General features: G+C 51.5%; 10 protein-coding genes across 10 annotated transcripts; 4 read left to right on the forward strand and 6 right to left on the reverse strand.

The window, feature by feature from the left end:
* Nucleotides 1–206: 206 nt before the first annotated feature.
* On the reverse strand, nucleotides 207–1,113 carry AA0111_g4786 (hypothetical protein; the record flags this gene model as incomplete). The annotated part of the gene is made up of 3 exons (XM_028650826.1): nucleotides 207–387; nucleotides 443–846; nucleotides 913–1,113. The coding sequence occupies 3 exons, from the start codon at nucleotides 1,111–1,113 to the stop codon at nucleotides 207–209; spliced, it is 786 nt and encodes a 261-aa protein (XP_028507665.1).
* A 3,011-nt stretch (nucleotides 1,114–4,124) lies between these two features.
* On the forward strand, nucleotides 4,125–7,533 carry AA0111_g4787 (Elongation factor 3; the record flags this gene model as incomplete). The annotated part of the gene is made up of 4 exons (XM_028650827.1): nucleotides 4,125–4,309; nucleotides 4,369–7,240; nucleotides 7,297–7,308; nucleotides 7,408–7,533. 4 exons carry the CDS (start codon nucleotides 4,125–4,127, stop codon nucleotides 7,531–7,533), a joined length of 3,195 nt encoding a protein of 1,064 aa, XP_028507664.1.
* Nucleotides 7,534–11,470: 3,937 nt separating this feature from the next.
* AA0111_g4788 (hypothetical protein) lies at nucleotides 11,471–12,951 on the forward strand (the record flags this gene model as incomplete). The annotated part of the gene is made up of 3 exons (XM_028650828.1): nucleotides 11,471–11,702; nucleotides 11,754–11,825; nucleotides 11,882–12,951. 3 exons carry the CDS (start codon nucleotides 11,471–11,473, stop codon nucleotides 12,949–12,951), a joined length of 1,374 nt encoding a protein of 457 aa, XP_028507657.1.
* A 75-nt stretch (nucleotides 12,952–13,026) lies between these two features.
* On the reverse strand, nucleotides 13,027–13,714 carry AA0111_g4789 (hypothetical protein; the record flags this gene model as incomplete). The annotated part of the gene is made up of 2 exons (XM_028650829.1): nucleotides 13,027–13,289; nucleotides 13,360–13,714. 2 exons carry the CDS (start codon nucleotides 13,712–13,714, stop codon nucleotides 13,027–13,029), a joined length of 618 nt encoding a protein of 205 aa, XP_028507656.1.
* Nucleotides 13,715–14,314: 600 nt separating this feature from the next.
* Nucleotides 14,315–16,101, reverse strand: AA0111_g4790 (hypothetical protein; the record flags this gene model as incomplete). Its single annotated transcript, XM_028650831.1, has 6 exons — nucleotides 14,315–14,740; nucleotides 14,789–15,108; nucleotides 15,159–15,563; nucleotides 15,612–15,691; nucleotides 15,738–15,922; nucleotides 15,973–16,101. 6 exons carry the CDS (start codon nucleotides 16,099–16,101, stop codon nucleotides 14,315–14,317), a joined length of 1,545 nt encoding a protein of 514 aa, XP_028507469.1.
* A 1,098-nt stretch (nucleotides 16,102–17,199) lies between these two features.
* Nucleotides 17,200–17,615, forward strand: AA0111_g4791 (hypothetical protein; the record flags this gene model as incomplete). Its single annotated transcript, XM_028650832.1, has 2 exons — nucleotides 17,200–17,382; nucleotides 17,433–17,615. The coding sequence occupies 2 exons, from the start codon at nucleotides 17,200–17,202 to the stop codon at nucleotides 17,613–17,615; spliced, it is 366 nt and encodes a 121-aa protein (XP_028507470.1).
* Nucleotides 17,616–19,150: 1,535 nt separating this feature from the next.
* On the reverse strand, nucleotides 19,151–20,234 carry AA0111_g4792 (hypothetical protein; the record flags this gene model as incomplete). The annotated part of the gene is made up of 2 exons (XM_028650833.1): nucleotides 19,151–20,074; nucleotides 20,139–20,234. The coding sequence occupies 2 exons, from the start codon at nucleotides 20,232–20,234 to the stop codon at nucleotides 19,151–19,153; spliced, it is 1,020 nt and encodes a 339-aa protein (XP_028507467.1).
* Nucleotides 20,235–20,809: 575 nt separating this feature from the next.
* On the reverse strand, nucleotides 20,810–21,777 carry AA0111_g4793 (hypothetical protein; the record flags this gene model as incomplete). The annotated part of the gene is made up of 2 exons (XM_028650834.1): nucleotides 20,810–21,665; nucleotides 21,725–21,777. The coding sequence occupies 2 exons, from the start codon at nucleotides 21,775–21,777 to the stop codon at nucleotides 20,810–20,812; spliced, it is 909 nt and encodes a 302-aa protein (XP_028507468.1).
* Nucleotides 21,778–22,251: 474 nt separating this feature from the next.
* On the reverse strand, nucleotides 22,252–23,507 carry AA0111_g4794 (hypothetical protein; the record flags this gene model as incomplete). Its single annotated transcript, XM_028650835.1, has 3 exons — nucleotides 22,252–23,119; nucleotides 23,175–23,378; nucleotides 23,434–23,507. The coding sequence occupies 3 exons, from the start codon at nucleotides 23,505–23,507 to the stop codon at nucleotides 22,252–22,254; spliced, it is 1,146 nt and encodes a 381-aa protein (XP_028507473.1).
* A 549-nt stretch (nucleotides 23,508–24,056) lies between these two features.
* On the forward strand, nucleotides 24,057–25,385 carry AA0111_g4795 (hypothetical protein; the record flags this gene model as incomplete). Its single annotated transcript, XM_028650836.1, has 3 exons — nucleotides 24,057–24,239; nucleotides 24,291–24,588; nucleotides 24,640–25,385. The coding sequence occupies 3 exons, from the start codon at nucleotides 24,057–24,059 to the stop codon at nucleotides 25,383–25,385; spliced, it is 1,227 nt and encodes a 408-aa protein (XP_028507474.1).
* Nucleotides 25,386–25,414: the final 29 nt, after the last annotated feature.

The following is a 25,414-nucleotide window of genomic DNA, read 5'->3' on the forward strand; positions in this document are numbered from 1 at the left end:
CCGACTATCAAGCCCGCTGTCATCATGCAGCAGCTAATCTGAAAAGGCAAAATCTGAATACGATCAAATGTAGCTTTCATGTGGAAGAGTGGGTGCTCGGCTTGATGAATAGGGATACGATTGTCCAGAGATATTACTACGACCTTACCATCACCTGCATGCGCGCGGCATCCTTAAGCCAGCAACGCAGTATACGTGCGCCTCGTCTAGTCCGAGTCGCTGCTAGAGCTAGAGCTGCTCTTGCCGCCCCTGCTGTGGCTCCTGCTATGGCTCCTGTGCTTGTGACCGTGGCCATGCGAGCTATGGTGCGAATGATGCGAAGACCCATGGTGGGAGCCATGCTCAGAGCTACCGTGCTTCTTGTGCTTCTTGTGTTTCTTGTCCTTCCTAGAGTCAAGTCAGATCGTGTCCACTATAGTGCTAGAGTTTGTATTCAGCTTACTTGTCAGGTATTAGGTTGGCGCCAACCGCTCCCAACAGCGCACCTCCTATGGTGCCCAGCGCTCCGCCTCCAAGTTTGTTGCCAACAAATGCGCCGCCTGCGCCGCCCAAGAGGGACGAACCAAGTCCACGGTCGCCTTCAGCTGGACCACCGGGTGCACCGGGTTGGCCGTATGCTGGCGCACCATAGCCCTGTTGTGGGTCGTGGTAGCCCTGTTGCTGATGCGCTCCATACTGTTGGTTGGGGTCATGATAGCCTTGCTGCTGGTGTGGCTGCGGTGGGTAGGGAGAAGTGCTGCGGTTTGGGTCGTAGCCTTGCTGCTGGTACTGCTCCTGCGGAGGGGCACCATAGCCGTGTTGAGGAGGCTGCGCGTAGGGATCGTGCGACGGTGGAGGGTACTGGCTCTGCGAGGACATTAGCACTTGTAGCATGGTAGATGGAATGCGCCGATGGAGCGCAAGAGTGCTGACCTGGCCTTGAGGGTAAGGGCTGTGATGTCCTTGACCGTACTGGTCGTGCGGTTGTTGTCCATACGCCTGGCCTTGCGGAGGGTAGCCCTGATTCTGCTGTCCATAGCCATGCTGTTGCTGCTGCTGGTATGCGTTGTCGTGGCTGTAGCCGTAGCCTTGACCGTGGCCTTGGCCCTGACCGTAGTAATCCTGACCCGACATGTTGCTCTTGAAAGTGCTTTCCAGAAGTCTCAATAATAACAGGGTAAACAAAGTCTAGGTAGAAGCAGTGTGGCAGATAGCCGGTAGGGTCTACAGCGGGGGAGGGGCAGGATGGCAGATGGTCGGGCCAGTGCGATCGCGGCATCACACGCGCGCTTTAAGTGTGACATGTCCTCGCATGGCGCTGACTGCGCGCGCCACATGTTTACGAACGTCGGTCATGCCTAATGGGTTCAACATGGGTCTCATCGCGGCTGAGCTGTGAGCGATTTGGTGATGTGGACTTCGGACATGACCGGAGATTTGGCTGAGGGGCGCAGCATTGACCACTGGCCATCCTTCGCTCCACTCGCGCAGCTGAGATTACTTTCACCGCAACAAACGCGGTTGGAGGCATCTCGAATAGGTATAAGACTTGCTAATGATGCGGGATTAACTTCAGCCGGATCTACTGCAATCTTGTTGCCTAATGCTTAGGGGTTTTCTTTGGACGACGACAGCTCTCCTGCTTTACTCCTTCCATCTCTTCAATCTGGGTATTCAGAAGGTTATCGGCGAAACGCCTCGGTATACCCCTCCATGACATCGTCCTATCACTGAAGCTTTTTCAAAAGGTGAGACACCATCGATGGAATGTACAACTTTGGAGCCTTGATACCGATTATCAGTGGGATAGCAATTCCAACATGACCTCAGAAGACTCAACAGATAGCATATGTAGGATGCTTGTGACTGTGTCAGGCAGATTCATGGTTACATACTCAGTACTCATGCTAATTTCGAGAAATTAATCATTTGGACATTCCCAAACGTTGATAGTATCCGCTGACATACAAGCTTTGCCTGCTGTAAACCCCCTACAAAGTCCTACATCCTTTGCTTTCTCATCCACTGTTCTTCCTACCAGCAGTCTTTCCTAATCAAAAAAATACAATAGTGCATCCGATGATGTTCAGCGCTGTTTGGGCGGACCAGAATCACGGCATTGATGCTCCATGTCTTGTATAGTTCAGCTCTTTTTCTGAAGAAACTGTGTGCTAGAACCGTCCGCGATCAGTCTGAACAGTCAGAAATGGAAGTCTACGAACACCTCAAAGCGATTTGATGTGAGGAAACGCCTCTGCACGCTGCCGAACAAGATACTGGTCTTCCTCTTTTCTTATCTACTGTCGAACCGCGAGACACCAAAGCCAGTGGCCGACTGCCAGTTTGAAACGCCAAAACTCACAAGACCAAAATTCGTGGTCGTTATTCAATACTGCTGATATGCAAACGACAGCCAAATCGGGTTTTGTCGATAAGATATCCACATTGAGCAGACCAGAAAGGCTTGAGAGCGGAAGTAAGTGAAGACCTTAAGCGAAGAAGGTTCTTGAAAAGAGCATACATTAACATGGATGAGCATCTCCGACTTTAACGTATTGGTTGCTTCTTCCAGTTTGAAGACTGATACTCAGTAGGACGTATGTCTTTAGTCGGCCTTGAAGAAGATAGTAATCTAACTGCAACACATCTGCACAAGCATAAGTTTTCACCACATTCACATGTATGGTAGCTCGCAATCCACGACATCTTTCACACAACCTGGCGTCGACGCGATGTGCACTGTAGACACGTCTACTAGCGATGTGACGGATTGGTACAAGCGTACTGTGAGCAACTCTGACATGTCAAAATCCGGGGTATCGATAAGAAGTGGGGGTTGCCCGGAGCGCAGCATGGCTGAAGCGACAATTCACGACGTCCGGAAGGTTGACGCCGTGGAAGAATGTTGTGTTGCTAGAATCACATCGTTGGTTGAATCTCCCGCGTATATAACCAGCATCGCCTCTGGGCAGAGATACCATGACTAATTCCGTGGCTAGGGAAAGCTGTATCGATGTACTGCAACAGCGGAAGGGCCAAGTTTGATACGTAATGTGCTGTGCGTGGACGCGGCCTCGGAAGACATTGCCTTCTCTGATGTTTTGGGCAGAGTGTTGCCCGGTGATGGCTCGGTGGACGTCTGGACAAGGTGGCAAGGGTCCAGAAATGCTTGCCGCCTCGACTTCGGCAGAATCGGGGAGGTGGTTTGGGATAAGTCTGGAGCCTCCGCTAAAATGGCCGTAGCGCGACGACTTGGCAAGGCTGTACGAACAGTAACCGGCAAGGCTACCGCATAGTATGGGAACACCCGTATGTAGACTGAGCTAGAAGAAAGTTGAGTTCTACGGCACTCAACGACCGAGATGGAAGATTTTGCAGACATGGGACGTACGGATGCCGTGCTTGATATGAGTACTATGTGAATGCTGACAATGGCGGTCGGGTTGGATTAGTGCAGTCCCTGATCTTCAGCGCTGCATTTCCCGCGGCTCCCAACGGTTGGATGCATGTCGTTGGTCACGGTGTTTCGAGAAGGCGGTCAGCGCGCCTGGCTCAAACTCGCCACAAATAGAAGGACTTTTGCAACGTGGGCTGCGACATGGCTCACGGCGGCGGCAATGCTGCTGCCCCTCTGCCATCAGTAAATAGAGAGAACAATTGGCAGGTGGTAACGGAAAACTGGGGAAGTGCGGCAACAGCGAAATCTCTGGCGTTCGCTCGGGCTCGAATGAAATCATGGGCAATTGCGAGAAGGCGAGGTGTCCGGTTCCTCGCCGCACGGGCCAGTCCTGGAGTGCACGCTAATCTTATCGGCGCCCTGGCCTGGAGAAATTTCTCAAAGCGAGCGAGACAGCCCACCAAGGCATAAAAAGCCCCTCCATAACCTTTACTGCCACCTCTCCACACTCACTCTCCCTCTGGGCTGACCCAAAGTACTTTCCCTTCTTTGTGTCGTTGCGTCAGGTATTAGAAAGGTTGCGAGTCACGTTTCTCGCGCCTGTTGTTTGATACCCCCGGATAGATTCACTCTATCTTTTCACGCCAAAAGTTTTTTAGGCCCCGCCGCCTAAGTCCATATAAGGACCACCGCCCCTCCACCCACCTTCTTTCTACACACCTCTCCCCCTCCACACATCACCGACAAAATGGCGCCTGCTGCTTCGCACGATGCCAAGGACATCAAGTCCGAGAACTCCAAGTCGCTCAAGGCGCTTGAGGAGATGATGCAGAAGTTGACCGTGTCCAAGGCCCAGGACGAGATCAACGCCTCTGCTCAGGCCATCGCCACCTTCATCAACGGCGACATTGAGGAGGCTGACGCTCCCACCAAGTATGTTCCTCCCTTCTGCCTCTCGCTTGCCACGTTGCAGTCTCTAACAACTCTCCCAGGGCTGTCCAGGTGCTTAAGAAGCAACTCGCCAGCAAGAAGGATGCCGTCGCCCGTGAGCGCGCTCTCGATGCCATCCGTGCTATCGCCCAGCACTCGCACGTCTCCGCCTCTGTCGAGCCCTACCTCGTTTCCCTCCTGCCGGACGTGCTGGCCGCGGTCGGTGACAAGATGAGCGGCGTCAAGGTCGCTGCTCAGACCGCCGCCGAGTCCATCGTCATGGCTGCCAACCCCAACGCCGTCAAGGCCATCATCCCCCACATCATCCACTCGCTGGAGAACGCACAAAAGTGGCCCGAGAAGATGACCGACCTCAAGTGCATCGAGGTCCTCACCAAGAGCGCCCCCGCACAGATGGCTTTCCGTGTTCCCGACCTGATTCCCGTCATCTCGGGTGCCATGTGGGACACCAAGCCTGAGGTCAAGAAGGCTGCCTACGGCACCATGGAGGTTCTCTGCTCCTTGATCTCCAACAAGGATATCGAGCGCTTCATTCCCGAGCTCATCAAGTGTATCGCTAAGCCTGAGAACGTCCCCGAGACCGTTCACTTGCTCGGTGCCACCACTTTCGTCACTGACGTCCACGAGCCCACCCTCGCTATCATGGTTCCCCTGCTTGAGCGTGGTCTCGTCGAGCGCGAGACTGCCATCAAGCGTAAGTCTGCCGTCATTATCGACAACATGTGCAAGCTTGTCGAGGACCCCCAGATTGTCGCCGCTTTCTTGCCCCGTCTCATGCCCGCGCTTGAGAAGAACCACGACAACTTGGCTGACCCCGAGGCTCGTGAGAAGACCCGCCAGGGTCTCGACACCCTCATCCGTGTCGGTCACGTTGAGAACGGCAAGGCTCCCGAGATCGAGAAGTCTGGTGACATCTCCACCATCGCCAACCACCTCAAGGCTGCTATCCCCTCCAGCATCAAGATCGACGACCGTTTCACCCCTGTCGTCAACTACGTTGGTGCCATTGGTGGTCAGCTGATCGACGAGAAGGACTACGAGCCTCTTAACTGGCAGGCTAACGCCGGTCCTTTCGTTGCCGTCCTTGTCGGCGACGAGAAGGCCAAGGAGGTCACTGAGGACACCCGCAAGCGATCTCTCCCCGGTGCCGCCGCTGAGCGCGCCGTCGAGCCCGATGAGGAGGAGGGCGAGGACCTCTGCAACTGCACATTCAACTTGGCCTACGGTGCTAAGATTCTGCTCAACCAGACCCATCTCCGTCTCAAGCGTGGTCAGCGTTACGGTCTCCTCGGACCCAACGGTTCCGGAAAGACCACCCTCATGCGCGCTATCAACAACGAGCAGGTCGAGGGTTTCCCCAAGCAAAACGAGGTCAAGACCGTCTACGTCGAGCACGACTTGGACTCTGCTGACACTGAGATGACCGTTCTTGAGTGGACCATGAACAAGCTCAAGGCCGTCGGTGTCGAGACCCCCGAGTCCGAGGTCAAGACTACCCTCAACGAGTTCGGTTTCACCGACGCCATGTACAACGGTACCATTGGTGCCCTCTCTGGTGGATGGAAGATGAAGCTTGCGCTCGCTCGTGCCGTCTTCGAGAAGCCCGACATTCTGTTGCTCGACGAGCCCACCAACCACTTGGACGTCAAGAACGTCAAGTGGCTCGAGGACTACCTCACCAGCTCTCCTTGCACATCCATTGTCATCTCCCACGACAGCAAGTTCTTGAACAACGTCATTCAGCACGTCATCCACTACGAGCGCTTCAAGCTCAAGCGCTACCGTGGTAACCTTGACGACTTCGTCAAGCGTGTGCCCTCTGCCAAGTCTTACCACGAGTTGGCTGCCTCCGACATGGAGTTCAAGTTCCCCGAGCCCGGTTTCCTTGAGGGTGTCAAGACCAAGGCCAAGGCCATTCTCCGTGCCACCAACATGAGCTTCCAGTACGAGGGTACCTCCAAGCCCCAGATTGAGGACATTACCTTCCAATGTTCGCTCGGATCCCGTATTGCCGTCATTGGTCCCAACGGTGCCGGAAAGTCCACCCTTGTCAACGTCTTGACTGGTGAGCTTGTCCCCACCAAGGGTGAGATCTACCACCACGAGAACATCCGTATTGCCTACATTAAGCAGCACGCTTTCGCCCATATCGACCACCACCTCGACAAGACTCCCTCCGAGTACATTCAATGGCGTTTCCAGACTGGTGAGGACCGTGAGACCATGGACCGTGCCAACAAGATCGTCACCGAGGAGGACGAGAAGGCTATGGACAAGATCTACAAGATTGAGGGTACCGAGCGTCGCGTCATCGGTATCAACTCCCGCAGGAAGTTCAAGAACTCTTACGAGTACGAGTGTTCGTTCGCTCTCGGAGAGAACGTCGGCATGAAGAACGAGCGCTGGACACCCATGATGTCTGCTGACAACGCCTGGATTCCCCGTTCCGAGATCATGGCTTCCCACGCCAAGATGGTCGCCGAGGTTGACCAGAAGGAGGCTCTTGCCAGCGGTCAGTTCCGTCCTCTGGTCCGTAAGGAGATTGAGGCTCACTGCGCCAACTTTGGTCTTGACGCTGAGCTTGTTTCTCACTCCCGTATGCGCGGTCTCTCCGGTGGTCAGCGTGTCAAGGTCGTCCTGTCTGCTTGCTCATGGCAGCGTCCTCACTTGATCGTTCTTGACGAGCCCACTAACTACCTCGACCGTGACTCCCTTGGTGCCCTTTCCAAGGCTATCAAGACCTTTGAGGGTGGTGTTATCATCATTACTCACTCTGCCGAGTTCACTGCCAACCTCACTGAGGAAGTCTGGGCCGTCATGGATGGTCGCATGACACCTTCCGGTCACAACTGGGTGCAAGGTCAGGGTGCCGGTCCCCGTCTTGCCAAGGATGATGGCGAGGAAGAGGAGAAGGTAAGCACTCCACCCACTCAATATACTGTATAATATATGCTAACTTAACGTTCCAGTTCGATGCCATGGTCCGTGCTTTCCCCTACTTATCCCCTCCCCGTCCTCCCGATCTTCCACCTCCCCTTCTCTCTTATCCTACTTGAATCTATGCTAACTTTCATCAACAGGGTAATAAAATCGCCAGCCAAAAGAAGAAGGCCAAGCTCACCTCCTCCGAGATGCGCAAGAAGAAGAAGGACCGTATGGCTCGCCGCAAGCGTGGCGAGGAGGTCTTCTCCGACGAGGACGACTAAACGTATCGCCCTTTTCGAAAAGTTTCCTTCCGGTTTTGGTTTACGGCAAGAGAGTTCATGGGTTGCATGACAGGCTTATTCGATATGAGCCTACGAGTAATGTGTTCATGGTCGGCGTCACGGTACAAAACTTGCATGGTTTCCCTTCATCTGATTCCATCTCGTACAAGATAGAGAATAGATTCCCCCAATACTTCAGAACATTTGCCTCTCATGCCTCGTGACTTCATATATTCATATCCATCTCACCACTTCAACTCTTCTACTGTTGAGCTGAATTTTACTACCCCATATTGTTTCTACTTCCTTTTTCCCCAAACTCATTCTTTACCATTGCACAGTACTCTTGAATATGTCGCAGCCGGTTGTATACCTGCGCTGACGCCTCATTCGCGTCGGAACTACCAAGGATGAAACAGTGGTCACAATGCGGTTCATTGCAAAGGGATAACAAAGAGCTCGGTAACAATTGCGCCTGTGGCTCCTGTTATCTGGCTCTCGCCAGCGAAACTTGCAAGTGGCGCGACATCATGCTCGGCGACCGGCATCAGGCGATTGCTGGTCGAAGGCAGTGAAGGGAATTGATCAAGTCGGAATGGCTAGAGGCCTCCAAAACCCGCGACAGCTAAGGAAAGAGACCGCTTAACAGTATACCAGACAACAGTACGTCGGCAGTCTAGCAAACATTATAGATTGAATAGTACACCCAAAAGGTATTTACGTGACAGTGCCTTCTCGCATAATAGTAGGACTGGAAATGTAGTCGTCAAACTTGTTTTCAACGTCACGGCCATCAGAACAATCAGCAAAGTAAGTACGCATCTAGCTCATCGACGTCAACCTCGACATCACCTTCAGCACGACTAGGGTTGAGTGACGTTGGTAGGAGTCGATCGCAAAGTTCAGAAGTCTGAAGCTGGTACCTGTCATGCATGCTGGCAGCAACTTCATTGCTTTGGAGCATATTCTGGAAGACGATGCGGCACCTGGATGGATACAAACGACCGCAAAGAGAGAGCATGTGTCAGCTTGTACTACCCAGGCATATACTACTGTGACCATCACTAGCTTCTTATTTCAGCTGTCGTGACAGCACTAGAGGCTTGATATGTGCTCAAAGTGCTCCTTGCAGACAAAGAGAGAATCATCTCACTCAAGCCACTCATAAAGCGAGGCACCAACTCTCCATTAAAGGCATCGTCGATCCTCAAAGAAAAGAGGCACGCTCGTAGACTTGTTGATAGGATTGTGTTTCGCTCTCATACCCCCAATACTGTCTTCATTCTTCAACCTTGATTGGAGCACAAGTTGTATACCAAAAACAAAACGATGGTGTCGAGCGACCCCATCAAACCACCCGTTACAAATCGCACCCCTCTCCAATGGGAACCATGATATTCTGCTCGACTAGTCTGGGTATGAGAGGGAAGGTGATTCCATAGTGGGATGCCTTGGTGATATAGACCTGAGCACCAGTTTGTCAAACATGAATCGAATAGTGCACCCTAAAGGCTTTTACATAACGGTCTCTTCCCGTGCAACATCATAACCACGGATGTAGTCGACAAATTTGTTTTCAACATCTACTACCGTCTTTGGAACATGTCATCAGAACCATCAAGAAGCATCGTCTCTCGTTAGGGAATCTACTTGAGGATGGGCGGAGGATGGAGTTGTCGAGATCATAAACACTACGCCCAAGAAGCTCGTTTCTTCTGGTTTGCACCCTATCTATACCACACCCTAAAGGCATACGCAGCATTCAATGTTGAGTACCTCTTGTGAAAGTACTGGTATACACTTTAAGGTCGAGCTTAGTAAGTAGAGTAAGGCTTAGTAAAAACAAGCGTATCTGCACGCCGACACCCTTCGGCCTTGGCGTGGGTTTGTTGAAAGCCCTGGATTGCTACAAGAAATGCGTAAGACGTCTAAACATGTAGCTGAGTACTGAGACCATAGCACCAAACCAGTTCTTATACTCCTGAAGCCTTTTAGGCATGACCAGATCGCACCAATGTGCATCTAGTCTCTGCCAGAGCGGACTCCGGAGCACTTCTACAATGAAGCTGCGATCATGGTGAAAGTTGCTGGGTATCTCTAGAAGCCGAAGATCGACGATACGTGTCAAGGAGTCCAGCTTTGGGGGTTCAGAAAGCGCGATAGCCCTAGGAGCAGACGGTCTTTAACCTTGTGTGAGCTCTCCCGCATGTCTGAATCGGAGTAGGATAGGAGTAGTCCTCGATGTGGCTAGGGCGCAGCGGTTATTCCAGTTAATGGCACCGTCTGCCACTCGACGCGTCGAGCGCATTGCCCCGCCCTGCTGTCTTTGTCTTGCATCGTTCTTTTATCCAGGTATCACCTAGACCAAGACACATGTGCGCGTCGCACTTGAGCGGTGTGAATGATGCTTTCAGGACCGTTCGTTGGCTGATATTGATACGTGACAGTTGGTGGACGCGTGCAGGAGGCTGGTGATGAGCCGAACAGAGCGACGATGGTGCAGTTCCCTCGAATGATATTGCACACATGTGAAGCTATCTCGGAGGAACGTACCAAACTTGAGAGCTGGCGCAAAACTTTCGGTTCGGTGCAAGACGATCAGCACAATTGCATCGAGTGTCGCGAGCGGTTCCAATACCTATGAAGATTCGGCGCGAGCACAGCTCGGACAGTGGGAGGTCACCTGCTCCGGGGTCTCTAACCTATCAAGGTTTTGACAGCTGGAGATCCATGAACTTATGCATGTGGCGATCAGCCCATAATTAGCGGTTGTCAGTTAAGTTTTGCGCAAACTTCGATGAAACTGCACGGCAAAGTGCCGAGCTGCATGCATGTGAACTGGGGGCGCAGCATTTCCCCGGATTGACCTTGGCGATGATGTAAGCACATGAAATCCTCCTTTCCCCAACCCCTCGTGTTTCAACCTTCCCGCACAAACTTCACCTCCCTTGCGCGTCCTGAAGTAAAGCCGCTGTGTCGCCACTGCAATGTTGACAATTCGATTTGCTTGCCCGTCTTCGCAATGTTGATAGACGTGTCGCGTCGCACTCAACCTGCCATGCCCCTGACGAGCCGTACGTCTTTCGTTGCCTGAAGATACTGTGCGTGGCAAACTCCGTCCACAGCTTCATGTAGCGCAAACCTTCTTTGTCTCAGGAACGCCATCAGTCATAACACTAACCAGTAGAGCCATGCGAATATCGCGTGGCAAAGATGCGGACAGCCGAGAAGCGCCGTTAGACTGGCCACGCAAGCTTTGTCCCTGCAGCAGAGGACTAGGTGGCTGTGGTTAATGCGCAATGGTCTCAACGACTGCCGACGACGTTGGTTTGCATGACAATGTGCCGTGGTTAATCCTGAGTCAAGCCGTTACGACGGCGCAAGACTACTCGAAGTACAACATCTTGGTCGCGCTATGGTGGAACGGCCATCCTACATGATTGGCTCCAATATCGGAGCACTACACTGAGCCCAAACACGCTTTCCAAGCCATCTCCGATAGGAGATTTGAAGACATAGTTTGACAGCACTGGAATGCACCGCATCTCCTAGACTGGTTCGCCATCCGTCTTGATGAAAACTCGCTGGTGCTGCTAACCAGACTTCATGTTTTGTCTGCTTTACCATCTCGTGCGGCCACCATTCGCAACATGCATCTTTATGCGCTGATTTCAGTCATTTGTTTGGTTCTGACCTTCAGCCATGTACATGCGTCGGGTACTCACATGGATACAAGGGAATTGGGCATTGCTGATATCCCCGCATGCGGAGTACGTGGTTGACTACATTGTCTGGTATTACTGCTAACAATATGTAGCTTCTCTGCATGATATCCACCGTTCCCACAAGTGGTTGTGCCCTAGATGATACCGCATGTATCTGCAGCAATACCGAGATTGCAGCAAAAGTGTCGACATGTATGCTTGCGAACTGCACCATGCAGGACAGTTTGGAGACTGCCAGGGTCCAGGCCGATCTTTGCAATCTCTCTAAAGAGTCGCAGCGGCTCGACATCTTCATGTGGACTGGCATCATTTATTCCATGGCCGTCGTCTTTGTATGCCTTCGAATCGCAGGAAAGCTGGTAAACAAAAGGCTGGCGTTGGACGACTATATTGTTGTCTGTGCCATCGTATTTTGCGCACTGCCTGTAGGATGCGCCCTCGCCAGTAAGTTGACACAGTAGCCACCTAGCGTAGGCCACAGCTAACACAATATAGTGACTGAACGAGGCTTTGGTGAGCATTTGTGGAATCTCGAAGATGGAGCGTTGCTACCCATTCTCCGGTTCTGTACGTTCCATAATGCCTGCTATCTTCGGAAGCATCAGTATGCTAATAGAAGCCAGTCTTTATATGCTGGTCGACCTATGTGATCGTTCTTGGCCTCATCAAGGTTTCCCTCGTCCTCTTCTACCTCGAAATCTTCCATACAACAAGTTTTCGAATCACCGCTTATGTTGTTTTGACCGCAATCATCATCAACTCGACTATAATCTTTTTCTTGACGGTCTTCGTATGCGACCCGGTCGAGTCCTTCTGGAATCGAGATATAAAAGGAAAGTGCTTGGACCTCCAGGCCATCGCATACGCAAACTCCGCAAGTGCCATTGCGCAAGACATTATTCTACTGGTCCTACCATTGTTCTTCATCCGAAAGCTGCAGATGAAACGTTATCGCAAGGCTGCGGTAGGCTTCATGTTTGCCATCGGCACTTTCGGGTGCGTCGCAACTATTATTCGTCTCCACACCTTGACGAAGTTCAAGATTTCTATGGATCCCACTTGGGATTACGTTCCTGTCACTATCTGGACGGAGCTCGAGCTTGCGGCAGGCTTCGTTTGCGTATCGCTACCATCCATCCGGATATTAGTGGTTAAACTGTTGCCTGAAAGTGTCAAAGAATTTCTTTCCTATGTTACCCATCCTTCGAAGCAATCGAAGCAGAGTAACTCGGATCCAAAGCAAGGACTTCCGGTAGCACGACCGTCCCAGAAGGAATGGCGCAAACCTTCGGGCTGGAGTTGGATCTCGCTGGGGGCCGACCAGAGTGAGTCTCAGCTCGGGCCCAGGAAGAGTATCATGAGCGGTCGCTGGCCTTGGGTTGCAACGTCACCCCTCACTTCACACTTCTCACACGCGCGAACTGGCTCCCGTCGCCTGAATTCTGCGATGAGTAATTACAGTGATGCGGGTGTTGTACTCTCCCGACCTCCATATGGTCAACAAAAGAATGCCGTAGAACTACGCGAAGTTCCGGACGCTATGGTCAAGTCTCACGATAGACAAAGCGTCTTAGGGGATGAAGTCACAGCATTACCAACGATCGGATGCCTACCCGAGCGATCATACTCACACGAGCGCGCGAACGTCTCCAAGGGAATGGCTAGAATGTGGAGTCGCGACAACTCTGGATGAGTAAGAGACACGATGTTTCTGATACATGAAAAACGTCCTGCCACTTTCAAGGCATACCTTCTCAAGCTGGTCCTTCTAAAACATGATGACCGTGCCCGATGCGGCATCGGCTGTCTTCTGCTGGTCTGACCGGATCCATGCCATGCCTAGCGCTAACAAGAGATCCATACCCGGCGCTACATGAACCTCCCATTCGGCATGCCGATGCGCCCACTTGGCATGTCGAGAGACAGTCATAATTGGGTTACCATTGGCGAGGAGACCCTTCTCTTCACCAGCGACGTCTTTCTCGAACTCGATATTCTGGTTTTCGAGGTACTTTTCATGGACTGTGAGGTCTAATAAGAACGAACGTTAGTCGGGAGAAGGGACTCAGAAGGAGCAAAGATGATCGAGGAAACGGCATACCCCATTTAGGCACTCTCCATGAGATCCTCAGATGGACATCCCATATCGCCTTCCCATCCGCACTTCGCAGTGCCCTATACTCAGTTTTGAGCTTGATGTTGTGTCTCTCAACATCGATCCGTATCGCCTCTTGTCCTTCCATCGTCCTGAATAGGATGACATCTGATTCTTCTTCTTTGATCTGAAGAAATGGAGCTCCAGCTTTACCTTCGGGTGTGAGATAGCTGACCAAACTTTGACACTTGCCCTTGGGGGTGTCTTCGTTCTTCATGAGAAAGGTCTCTTGGTGCTGGGCCGTCCAACCAGGAACTATAATGAGGCCGGGTAACGGCATAGGAGGAAGGGTTGGAGCCATTGTAGGCCAAGTTTGATATAGGAATACAGGCGTACGAGGATTGAGCAAGTGGTAATGCGTCCGGTAAAGCAGCTGAGTATGAAATATCAGGGTCTATTCTATACACTGTCCTCACACTCCTTCTGCCCACTCTCCTTATACATTGAAGCCGTCAGCATCTGACGTCGTCCTGTCAGCCCTGTGTAACGCGAGTAAACAACCTTCGCAAAGGCGAAGATCGCTGTAGAGAAGGCCAATCATGCGGGTTTCGGGTATTTTACATAACAAACAGACAAACCGCCGAGACGTCTTTCACTGCTGATTCTCCGTATCCACTACTCCGATCACGTTACGGCGCAGCTATATGCAGGTGTGTGGCGGGGTATGCTAACCAGTTGGTGTGACGAAGGGTGTGTGGAGCTGAGGATCCCGCCTTGCGCCGGATGGCTACCCGCGTGGCACCCTAACCAATAGGCGAAAAGCTAATGCCGTATAAGAGACAACCCTTGCTCCTCATTTCTTCTATTTACACGACACTCAGTTGCCAATTGATCTTGCTCCCAAATCTGCATCATACCGAACAACATATCCAGTACAACCAGACTTGTTGAAACTATATTCCTACTCATACCGGATAACGGGCATCTTAAACGTTCTATGTCCACTGATGAACCAATGCGCAAGAGCCCCAAGTACTACAGCACCGAATATGGGCCCTGCATAGTTCATATTATCTCCTGTGACCGGCAAAACCTGTGGAAACGGCATCCAAAGGACGACGAAAACTAGGTAACATAGCGCGAACATGTTGACGGGTAGACCGATAACACCCATCTTGAATGGTCCGTATGGCGGAGACGGCCCTCGAATCTTGCGCAGCAGCATGAATAGGATCGGAAAGAAGTAAGATATATGCAGGGCGAATGCTTGGAGGGAGATGAGCGCGTTGAAGGCGGTTGCGCTGGCGATATAGATCAGGGACAGACAGGTTACGATAGTCCCGACGAGGAGAAGAGCATTGACTGGAAGTTTGAGCGTAGGATGGACCTAATGTTGTCAGTCAGCGCAACAAGCGAAGCCGAGCAGGCTACATACGTATGAGAAGAAGTTGGAAAAAGGCAGGCCGTTATCGCGGGCAAACACCCACACTAGTCTCGAGACTGAAGCAAAGATGTTGAAGAGCGCGAAGAAGAAAATCACCGCTATGAGCGCAGTGAGAACATTGGCTGCCACTGATGAGCCAGTGATGTTGTAGATGACCCATAGCAGTGGAAGTGGCGTAGCGACGACATCATCGAGTGGGCCCATGTAGAACAAGAGGATGGTGGCAAAGATGACCAGCATGACTGAGTTCGCGACACATGTGATGATGATACTGCGCGGCACACGCGTGCGCACTTTCTTGACTTCATCGCCTACACAGCTAATCAGCGAAGTAGCGGCATGTCAGGATACATAGACGTACACATGTGCAGAACACTGTCGGCTCCAGTGACGGAAAATGTCATACTCAGAAGGCCGAGACCCCAAGACACACCCTTATTGTTCCAACCAGACTCTTGCCATGTCAGTGTCTTGAAGACAAATTCAGGGTCGCTGCGCGGTCCAAATACAACAAAGACGACAATTACCACAACGAAGAGGCATATGTGGAGTATGCCACCTGTGATTTCAAATGCGTCAAGAAGCTTTCGGAACCAAAGATTGAATGTGAAGGGGATAATCATGATCGCAATCATGATAAGACTGGTATGCCATCTCTCAGGGATATAATTCTCGTTGTTAAAGATTGCCAACGATGTGATCATATTCGCAAGAATGGAAGGCGGTCCAGCACAAGCGAAACACCAGGCACCAACAGTGATCCATCCTGTTGTAGTATGAGCTCTGGTAGGTATGGTTGGCTACGTGGACCTACCTTGTAATAATCCCCAAAAGCGAGGGGCAGCAGGAGCGAGATTGGCTGACCAGCGGTACTGAGCACCGACGGTTGGATCGCTGTTGAGAAATTAACAGGAGTCTGGATCTGTTGGTAGAGACATACATCGAAGCCAGCTCTGCCAGCGAGAATCCGACAGCACAAGCACCAATACCCGCCAAGATACTACCGTAGAAGATAGAGGCCGGGCCACCGTTGGTCAGGGCGAACTGAAAGGTCACTGCAAATGATTCCCATGAAGCGAGAATGATAACAGCGAAATTAATCACAGCAGAAAGGTTTATGTACCTCTGTTTTTGTCAATGACGCTCCTTGGTCAAGCAGGTCATATGATACTTACTTCGAGCTGGTTTGACGTCCGTCCTCCTACAGGCGCATTTGCGGGAGTTACTCCAAGTTTTTCACTCTGGCCGGATCCTCGCTCTGCGACATCGAGGTCAGCATCCGGCTTGTAGGTGCTGAGCTCCATGCTTGCACACAAAGGGCCCAAATCGGTGGTCAGTGGTCAGCGGTCAGTGTGCAACGTGCGGAACTGCGGAGAAAAGAGAAGACGTTGCAAAGTGTCCACCAGGGACTCTGAGCTGCGTTACACAACAGATCATGATGATTGGTAACCCATCCACTGGGTTGTCTAGCCAGAGCAGCTATGAATGGGCCTGATAATATATGCAGGGTATGTTATCAAGCTCAATTAATGACCCGTTCCTGTTATGGGTCAGTTTTCCGGCATCGCTACACTCAAAAGGCTAAATCCGACGCGGCACGCGTCTCATAAGGGTATGTTCGTGTCGTTCGTCGCATGGGCGCGGGATTTGTATTTGCTCCAGCAAATAGGCTCGCGTGGGCCCGGGGCCGCCCGCATGGTGTCCGGAGCGAATAACGGCAATTTGGCTCCTTTTGCATGTAACGTGCTGCGGGGTCCGTACGCGATACCACCGACTCGGGCTCATCTAAAAGTAATCGAGATAGGGTTGAGCGAACTGTTCCGCTTCACTAATTGCCATCAAGCTTACCTAGGCGAAGGACCCACGCCATCTGTGACAACATCTCATCTTCCAACAGTGAGGCTATAATCGCTCAACGAGAAGGGATGCACTGCTTTAGGAAACGCCTCGCGCAGATTGTGATGTTGGAGTCGTCAGCAGGCGCTTTAGCGAGGTACGGCTTGGATATGCGCAACGGATAGACATGGGGATTGCAGAAAACGGGTTAGCCGCTATGCATATGCACAGACAGTAAGCATGCGACGGATTCAAAGATCATGGAAACACACCAATGATATTCCTCCTTCAAACGGCTCGTGTTGGAAGCCCAACCATGGGGTATACTTTTGGGTTGTTAGTCTCAAATACGTACCCAACATCTGTCCGAGTGCGTGGCTGAGAGCCGGTGCGATGAAAGTGAGACGGAGCCATGCGGGACGTTTACTTCAACGGTCAGCATAAGCTGCGCATTCCTCGGATCCGATTTTCACGTATACTTCAACGATTAGCATAATCTATTCAGTTTCCCCACAGTCGGTTCCCACACGGCTCCATGTTCGTTACTATTTTGTCGGTTTTACACAATGGTACCCGCAGGTTCGGATGAAGGTCGTGGCATCGCCACAACGACAAGGGGTGGCTTCATCCTCGTCTCCACGTATGCATGGGCGATCGTAACAGCAGGCGTGCTGGTCGCGCGGTTCTGGCAGAGTCGTAGCCAAAAGGTCGAAGCCGGTCTTGACGACGTAGCAATCGTTGCGGCGACTGTAGGACAGTTCAACTTTCCAGACAACGAACAATACTGACCTCGCCATAGATTGTGTATCTAGGCGCGACTGTTGGTTGGCAATACGCCATCCACGGTGGTTTAGGAAAGGACGTGAAAGATCTCAGTGACGAGAACATCTCTTTGTTCTTCAAGGTTGACCGCTCCGTCGCCAATTGCTCTTCAATACTAATCAGCGATCATAGGCATCCTACATTGCCGGGATACTCGTAATCTTTGCGATGGTATTCGCAAAGCTGTCGTCTGCTTTGCTCATCGAACGCGTCGTCCCACAAACCCGAAGAGCCAAAATTATACTATTCGGCATGATTACGATCTTTGCGATATTCTCGATCTTTGCTCTCTCTTTCCAATGCGGAATCCCGGAATGGACTGCACATTCGCTACGATGTAGCAATGGTGGCCTTGCGATCGCAGTCGTAGGACTCAACATGACCACAGACCTTTTCTTGGCTTTTTGGATGGTTCCGGTCCTTTGGAAATTGTCGTTGGACAAAGAGAAAAGCTTCGCAGTAGCGACGCTCTTCGGTGTTCGAGCAATGTATGTCTGATAGGCTGGTCACCAATACGTCGCGGTTTTGACTCTGCAGTGTAGCATTCGTTGCTGGAGGTGAAATATGGGCCACTTTGAGGTTAGCATCTAGTCAAAATCCCACGCGTAAGTAATCTTGACAGACACCAAGCGCCAGGAATCTGACGAGACGCAGGCGATGCAGTTGAGCTTGTCGTCCTGATTCAGTAAGTTCAATCCATTTGAGTGTTTTCAAAGCTTACGGGTACCAGATCTGTGTCCAGTCTTTCCCTAATACTCGCAAGCGTTCCACGAATCAAGCGTATCATTGGCGTTGGTGGCAGCGGCCTGGTATATCCGGAGATCCAAGGCACTGAACTCTCGGTCTCTCGCAAATCTTCAACCTGGCAAGATTCGCGTAGTACGAATCCGAAACTGGTGCCTTCTGACCTGGGAGACTTTACGGTAACTGTGTCATCGAAAGGGACAGAGAAAAGAAGAAGAATGCCGTGCAGGCATCTGCATCCCGATTGGCAGTCGCTCACAATGGGGGCAACTACCGACGAACATGCCAGCACGTCGAGCCTGTTTGGTCCAGATGAGCAAGAAGGTGTGATGATGCGGCAGGATGTTATTGTGTCTGTGGAGGATAGAAAGGCTCGGAACTCAGTGTTCAAACGCGACAGTCGATGACGTAGTGCTGTAGAACAAAGGGCGCAGCGACACGCACAAGAGCCTTTGACCGAGAGTATGCGATACGCGCTACATAATGCATCGAAGACGATGGGTAAACTTACGCGAAAAGATCGTCGTGGAGCGTACTGTTTTGGGTGATGTCGCGTTCATGCAGGTGATGTATTGTGAGGATGGGTTCGCGCGGTCGCGATCAGGTCGCGTCTTCGATGGCTGCTTCCCCACAGCCTACTAGCGCGGAATCTCGCCAGCCTCCAATGCCATCCAGGACGACATGATCCATACGTCACCAAATGGCCTCTTTAAAAGCGTTTGGGACTTCTATACTTGAATAGGTTCTCGTGGTAAATATCATGTTTGTCGTGTGAGATATCGGTAGATAGATGGGGCCTCCAACAAATGAATGTGCACATTAGTAAAATGAGTACAGATCCAACAAGACAGACAACCGCTCCAACTACCACAAGAGCAATCCTAACGTATGAGAAGGTCATGAAAATATCAACAACATCCAATTTGGGTATCCATACAACGAACCTTCACCTCAGAATATCGCAACCGCATTCGGCAAGCTCCCAACACCCCCAGGTACGTCAACCGGTTTACTGACAACCAAAAACTCCCACCTCCCCTTCTCCCAGCACATCTCCGCCAGCGTTTCGAAATTCCAAAGCTCTCCGATCGGCATGCCCCACATGCTAAGCATACTTGCATGTAGACTCCCCTCCCAGCTCTCCGGCGGCCAAACCTCAAAATTCGCGTTATCCGTCGCAGCTGCCGCGAAGTAGTTGTCATATAAGAAGTCTTTCGTGGGATCTGTGGCATCGAGACCAGCGTAAAAGTGTTGATCTAGTGGCATGGTGCTGCGATCGGATTTCTGGGCGGTAGAGAGGGCGTTGTATGTTGAAAGCCATCCAGTACGTATCAAGAGTATGTCGCCGGTTTGAAACGACGTGCCTTGTGACTCTGCACATTCACGAAGATCATCGGCTGTTATGGAGTGTTTGGTGAAAGGATCATATGCTTTGCCCGACTTCTGGACCCAAGAGTATACGTCGAGGAGGATACCGCGGCCTATAATGCCCTTCTTAGCCCAGGCATCGATGCCGAGCTTTCTTGAGCGCTCAGGTGCTTCTTCGCCATCTTCTCCATCGCCGTCTAAATCGGCCATTATTTCGTCAGAGATAACGCCGTTGTAATGGCAGTTATATGTTGGATGCGCGAAATGGCGGAAGCCATCCCACTGGCTACTGCTCTGCGTGTTGAATGCTAGTTCATCATCGAAAGCGCCGGGGGCTATGTTCTTGATGCGATGTTTCAATCCTTTTCGTCCAAAGAAGGCTGGGCCGGGAACGTTCAATGGCAAGTCCAGTGATACTGATTCTCCCGTTTTGACATTTTCTTGTGTGGTTTTTGCTATTCGCTGTGGGGTGAGGAGGTTTAATCGACCGAGTTCGTCGTTGCCGCCCTGAGATATTGATAGATAAAGTTAGTGTATGTTTTATGTGAAGTCTGTGAAAGAGATGTCTCACCCAAAACCAAGCATTGTCCTTTGGTGTGCCTGCAATGTGTGGCAAGGCCGAACGTTTAGGGAAGGTCGATGCGTCCCCATTCGGATTCAATCGCATCTTGAGTAATTCTGTTACGACTCAGAAACCTTTCGAGAAAACAGTAATCACCAGCTAAAGAATGTTTGGACAAGGATACATGACTTTAAGGATGGCGGTCAGATCATTACGCGTGACGTAGTCATCATACTGCATGCATGCTAGCGCTTCCTGATGCCCCACTTTCCGACTACATACAGTGCTTGATAGAAGCTGCATGCCTTGTACCACATGACTCGTCTTGTTGTGGCTTTAACCGCCTTGATTTGGCAGAATTACTGTCATTCTGAACTGCTTTCCGCTACCATCTTCGAGAGGGTCACTCTTCGTAGCCAGCGACGTCAAGACCCAACGCTTCGCGATACGAAGAAGCTCGTTGTCTTTAAGTTGTACCCAAAACATAGACATTGCTACCATCTTGATAAACTTTTAACGTAGAATTATATCTATACTTTTAGTGAGTATCTGCTGTAGAGATATAACTTGGGAGATACAAGCTCCTTCGTACGGATAGCTATTGCCTCTTCCTTACGCGCACAAAAGAACGAAATGCTCGAGCACTATCTGTCCCCGCCTCTGCCGTCGTCCCATACACTCTACGAAGCCTTGCAAGTCTTCTTGTGCACCCTCCAATCCACCTTTTGACATTCCTGCGAGCAATACCTCGCCTTTTTACAGGTCGCACATGCCGGAAAGGGCTTGCCGTCCTTCGGGCTCCTCCCACAATTAGTGCAATCTCCCTCTTTCCTTGGGCCATGTCCGCTCTTCAGAACCTCAGTCATAGCCGGCACCTTTTGACCCATCATTTCGACTATGGTCTTGATATTCATTCCATCTGTGTCTTTAGCAACGACGTCTCCGCCATGCTCAATGTACCACTTCATCATCTGCACGTTCTTGGTCGTGTCGCCGTGAATGTCGGCTTGAGCGATTTCGGCGCCCGGGGTGGCATCAAAACGGTTCTTAGTGTTGACAGAAGCTCCGGCATCGAAGAGAATTTGGGCGAATTCTGGTTGTACGTAGGGTTTGGTTGAGATTGCCCAGAAGAGTGCTGTGCTGCCTACGACATCTCTTCCGTCGACTGGTACTTTGAGATCGTTGACTAGATATCTGACAACGCCTAAAAGATCTTGCTTGTTGTTCGGGAGCATATGTAGCGCTGGCAATAGGACTGAGTAGATGGGCGTTTTGGTGGGACCCCATTTTTTCGAATATACATCTTGTCTGACAGTCTCGCGGGCTTCCTCGGTTCCTCCGAGTTGCTTGATCATCATTTCGCAGTAATTCTGAAGCGCATCAAATTCTTTGTTGAAAACAGCAAGAATGGTCTGCCCGACTGGATCTGTGAGGTCGCGGCTAGGCACTGTAGGATTCTGTTGGGTCCATCCACGAAGCTCCATACCGTCCATACCCGCGAGCTTGTCATCAGAGTCTCGCATGTCTTCCACAGTCCTGGGAATCTACGCGTCAGTACTTCAATGCGCGTTTAAATGGTGCCTTGTGCTAGATACCGGTTCGATCGCTGCTGCATATTCTGCAACATCTGCATGAATTTGGCCGACATCTCGTAAGTAGTTCGATTAGGATATGTAGATAAAGCAAGTATATGTAGAACAATTAGGTTAGGCAGTATTGAGTTGCTCAATGTTAGCAGCGGAAGAGGGGTGATGGCGTGGTCTTTTCGCGCTTGGGGCTATCGATAGCAGGCGCGACCGTCCCCACACAAGTTTCAGGGTCTTGGATCTCGCGACAGCCGAGGTGTCCGAGTGCCTCGTGGTCGCTGCTTTCCAGAGGTCAATTCAAGTCGGTATTGGTTCATTGAATAAAGAATAAATTAGGCAACGAGTTATCCCAGAATGCCCAGCGAACTCTTCGTTCCCGGCCTTCAACGCCTGCCCTGGCCTCTGCATCCGGATACAGGGCGATTGCATCCCCAAGATCCAAGGTATAGTGTATCCAAACGCCGTTGAGCACACAAGTATCACCAGACTATTGCGCACGTAGGTAGTTGATATTCATTGTCTAGACCAGCCAGCGCCTACTTCTTCAGTGCAGCGTCGTATAGGCTGACAAGTATGCCAACTAGCGAGCCAATTTGCAGCCCGTAGTATCCTCCTGGCACATTGTTCCCAACACGCGCAACAGCATACTCGGAGAAGGGGCCCCATGCACTTGGTGCGAATGCCATGTTGACGGTCTCTCGGTAGGCGCTGTATGACAAGATTGCTCGCGTGATGTTGAAGATGAGGGGATCAGCAGGATATTGGCGGTCCGAAGACTTGCGCGAAGTGTTTGTGCGAAGAGTCAGGTTGAAGAAGTATGAGAACATGAGTGGTAGCACCCAGCTAGTGAGTGACCAAAGAGTGGCTGGTGACCACCACTCAGCCGAGAGGAGTGCATAGAGATTTGGTCCTCGGACATCTTGGCTGTTGGAGTATGAGCTGAGGGCGGGGGGTGTGGCGAATAATGGGGTTGTGTCGAGTGTGTTCCACTGCAGTCCTACAGCTTCCACAAGCAGGATGATTGTCTGGATTGTAGCCACCGAGCTTGCGTTTTCGCGAATGAATTCCTTAAGCTCATCGATCCGAGTCCTGTTCCATAGCTCACCAGCCTTGGTCTGGATTTCTTGGAAAGACTGATCTGCGACCTCAGCCAACTGGGCAGGTGATGCTGGAATGTCGACTTGATTGAACACTTCAGAAACGCGACGAGAGACGGCTTTCGGTGTGGCTTCAGAAAACACTCCGGAAACGCGGCGCGAAACGGCTTTGGCTTGAGGTTCGACCTCAGAAACAATCTCAGAAACACGACGAGAGACGGCTCTCGGCTTTGGCGTACGCGCCACAACGCTGCGGATCTCAGGCGTAATGGCGGGGGTAGACGTGGTGATGGGAGTAGACTCTGGGCTGCGCGCATGTTAGCCTCGACGCGTGACGCGACGCGTATTCAGGTTCTACGTACGAGACTTCCTTGTTAAGAGTTCGACGACGCGTCGTCTTGGTAGCTGTCAAAGGCTCTGCCGGCGAAGACTGTTCGCGCTTTATCGGCGATCCATTTCGGCCATAGTAGTCGCGAAACTCGGGAAGTTTGGCAAAGATGCCCTCGTTGGAGTTGAGATGGTTTTCAAGAATCTGCACGAGATCGTCTTTCAGATAGCCGTCGGCACTGCAAACCATTCGTCAGTGCTCCGATGCATGCGCAAGATTAATTCCTAGCCTACTCGGGAAGTCTAGCTTTCTGCGCAAGGTCAATCAAATCAGCTTTGCGCTTCCTCTGAAGCCACGAGTGAGACATTGTGAGTGGTATGGATCAAGTCGCGTAACGCGTGCGATCAGAATGGAGCAAAAATTCAAGCAGAAAAATGCGTCGTGGGCGAAAAAGGTGGGGGCGGTGTGGTGTTGATCGGATGCAGAGAGACTCGAGATGTAAACACGATGGCTGGGGCTCACGTGGGTCATCAGCAGGCGCTAAATGTCGCAGGGCTTAGCCTAGATTATATGTTGATCTACAACAACACCATGTTGTCTCTGGGGCAAGACAGATGTGTTGTCGGTGTCTTGGGAGCATTCGCGTAGAGATAGTTGAAGTAGTCTTAACTGCATCAAGCCGTCGTCTGGTCCCCGTGCTTTTGATAGCAGATAGCCAGGGCTTGCAGGGATGTGGGCTGCGCGGTCCCGGTCTTGGCCGAAATTTTCCAGATTGAACATCATCGCACGGCCGCAGAGGCAGCAACGTCACTCTTTGAAGTATACCCTTGCACATTGAATCCTTCTCCATACTCGGTTCTCTTTGACTACCACACACTCCAATTCCTCTGTATTCACCACTACCATCGAAGCGCTCATGGTACTTGCCCGCGTGGCCAACTTCCTCACAAACGGAGACTCTACCACCAACCTGACCGACGGTAGCCGGAGAAATGTCGCAAACACAGCACACGCAGTGGAACTTCCCATGGAGGATACCAAGCGGGGAGCAATGGACGACGAGATAGATGAGGAAGCAGCGCGGCCGCCATACCTACATGTGAGGATGCCTAGTCTGCAGAGATGAGGGATGCCAATTGATCACAAACAGGCAATGCTGGCAGGAGGAATAGGAGGAACGACGGGTGACATGTTGATGCATTCACTGGACACTGTCAAGACGCGACAGCAGGGCGACCCGCACATGCCTCCAAAGTACACATCCATGGGCAACACATATTACACCATATGGCGGCAAGAAGGCTTTCGAAAGGGCTTATATGGCGGGGTTCAGCCAGCGTTCCTCGGGTCTTTTGCAGGCACCGTGTGCTTCTTTGGGGCTTATGAATGGACAAAGCGAACCATGATTGACTATGGGGTTGCGCCCTCGGTCGCATACTTCTCAGCCGGTACACCTTCCCCAAATTACTCGAGTCTATCTCCATACTGACATCTCCCAGGTCTCCTCGCCGACCTCGCTGCTGCACCCGCATACGTTCCATCCGAAGTCCTCAAGACACGTCTGCAATTACAAGGCCGCTACAACAACCCCTACTTTAACTCAGGCTACAACTACCGCGGCACCGTTGACGCTGCCCGAACAATAGCAAGAACTGAAGGTTATAGCGCCCTTTTCCATGGCTACAAGGCAACGCTCTGGCGTGACCTGCCTTTCTCAGCATTGCAGTTTGCCTTTTACGAAGAAGAGCGGGATTGGGCAAAGAGGTATATGGGCTCAAATAACATCGGTCTGCCACTTGAGATTATAACAGCAGGGACCGCGGGCGGTATGGCAGGCGTCATCACAACTCCCCTAGACGTAGTCAAGACGCGCATTCAGACGCAACACAATGGGCCATCTCCTGCGTCTCCAACCGCACCCAAAGTCTCATTGTCGCCCGCCGCGGCCTCGAAACACTCCACCTCATCGCAAACAACTAAGCCACCGTCGACTCAAAGTCGACCCATTTCCACATCCTCCCCTTCCACAACACTAAAAGCCCACGGCGCCGCCACCCTCGACACCTCCTCTGTCATGACAGGCTTGAAGATAATATACAGAACGGAAGGAATTGCTGGGTGGTTCAGAGGTGTCGGACCGCGTGCGGTCTGGACAAGTGTACAGTCGGGAACCATGTTGGTACTTTACCAAACGCTATTGCGGTATTTCGAGCAACATCCCTTTGCGGGGTCTGAGGATGTATAACAATATTGTACGACTTGTAACAATACAGG

The sequence above is a fragment of the Alternaria arborescens genome (assembly GCF_004154835.1).
Source record: "Alternaria arborescens strain FERA 675 chromosome Unknown contig_9, whole genome shotgun sequence".
Taxonomy (NCBI): Eukaryota; Fungi; Ascomycota; class Dothideomycetes; order Pleosporales; family Pleosporaceae; genus Alternaria; species Alternaria arborescens.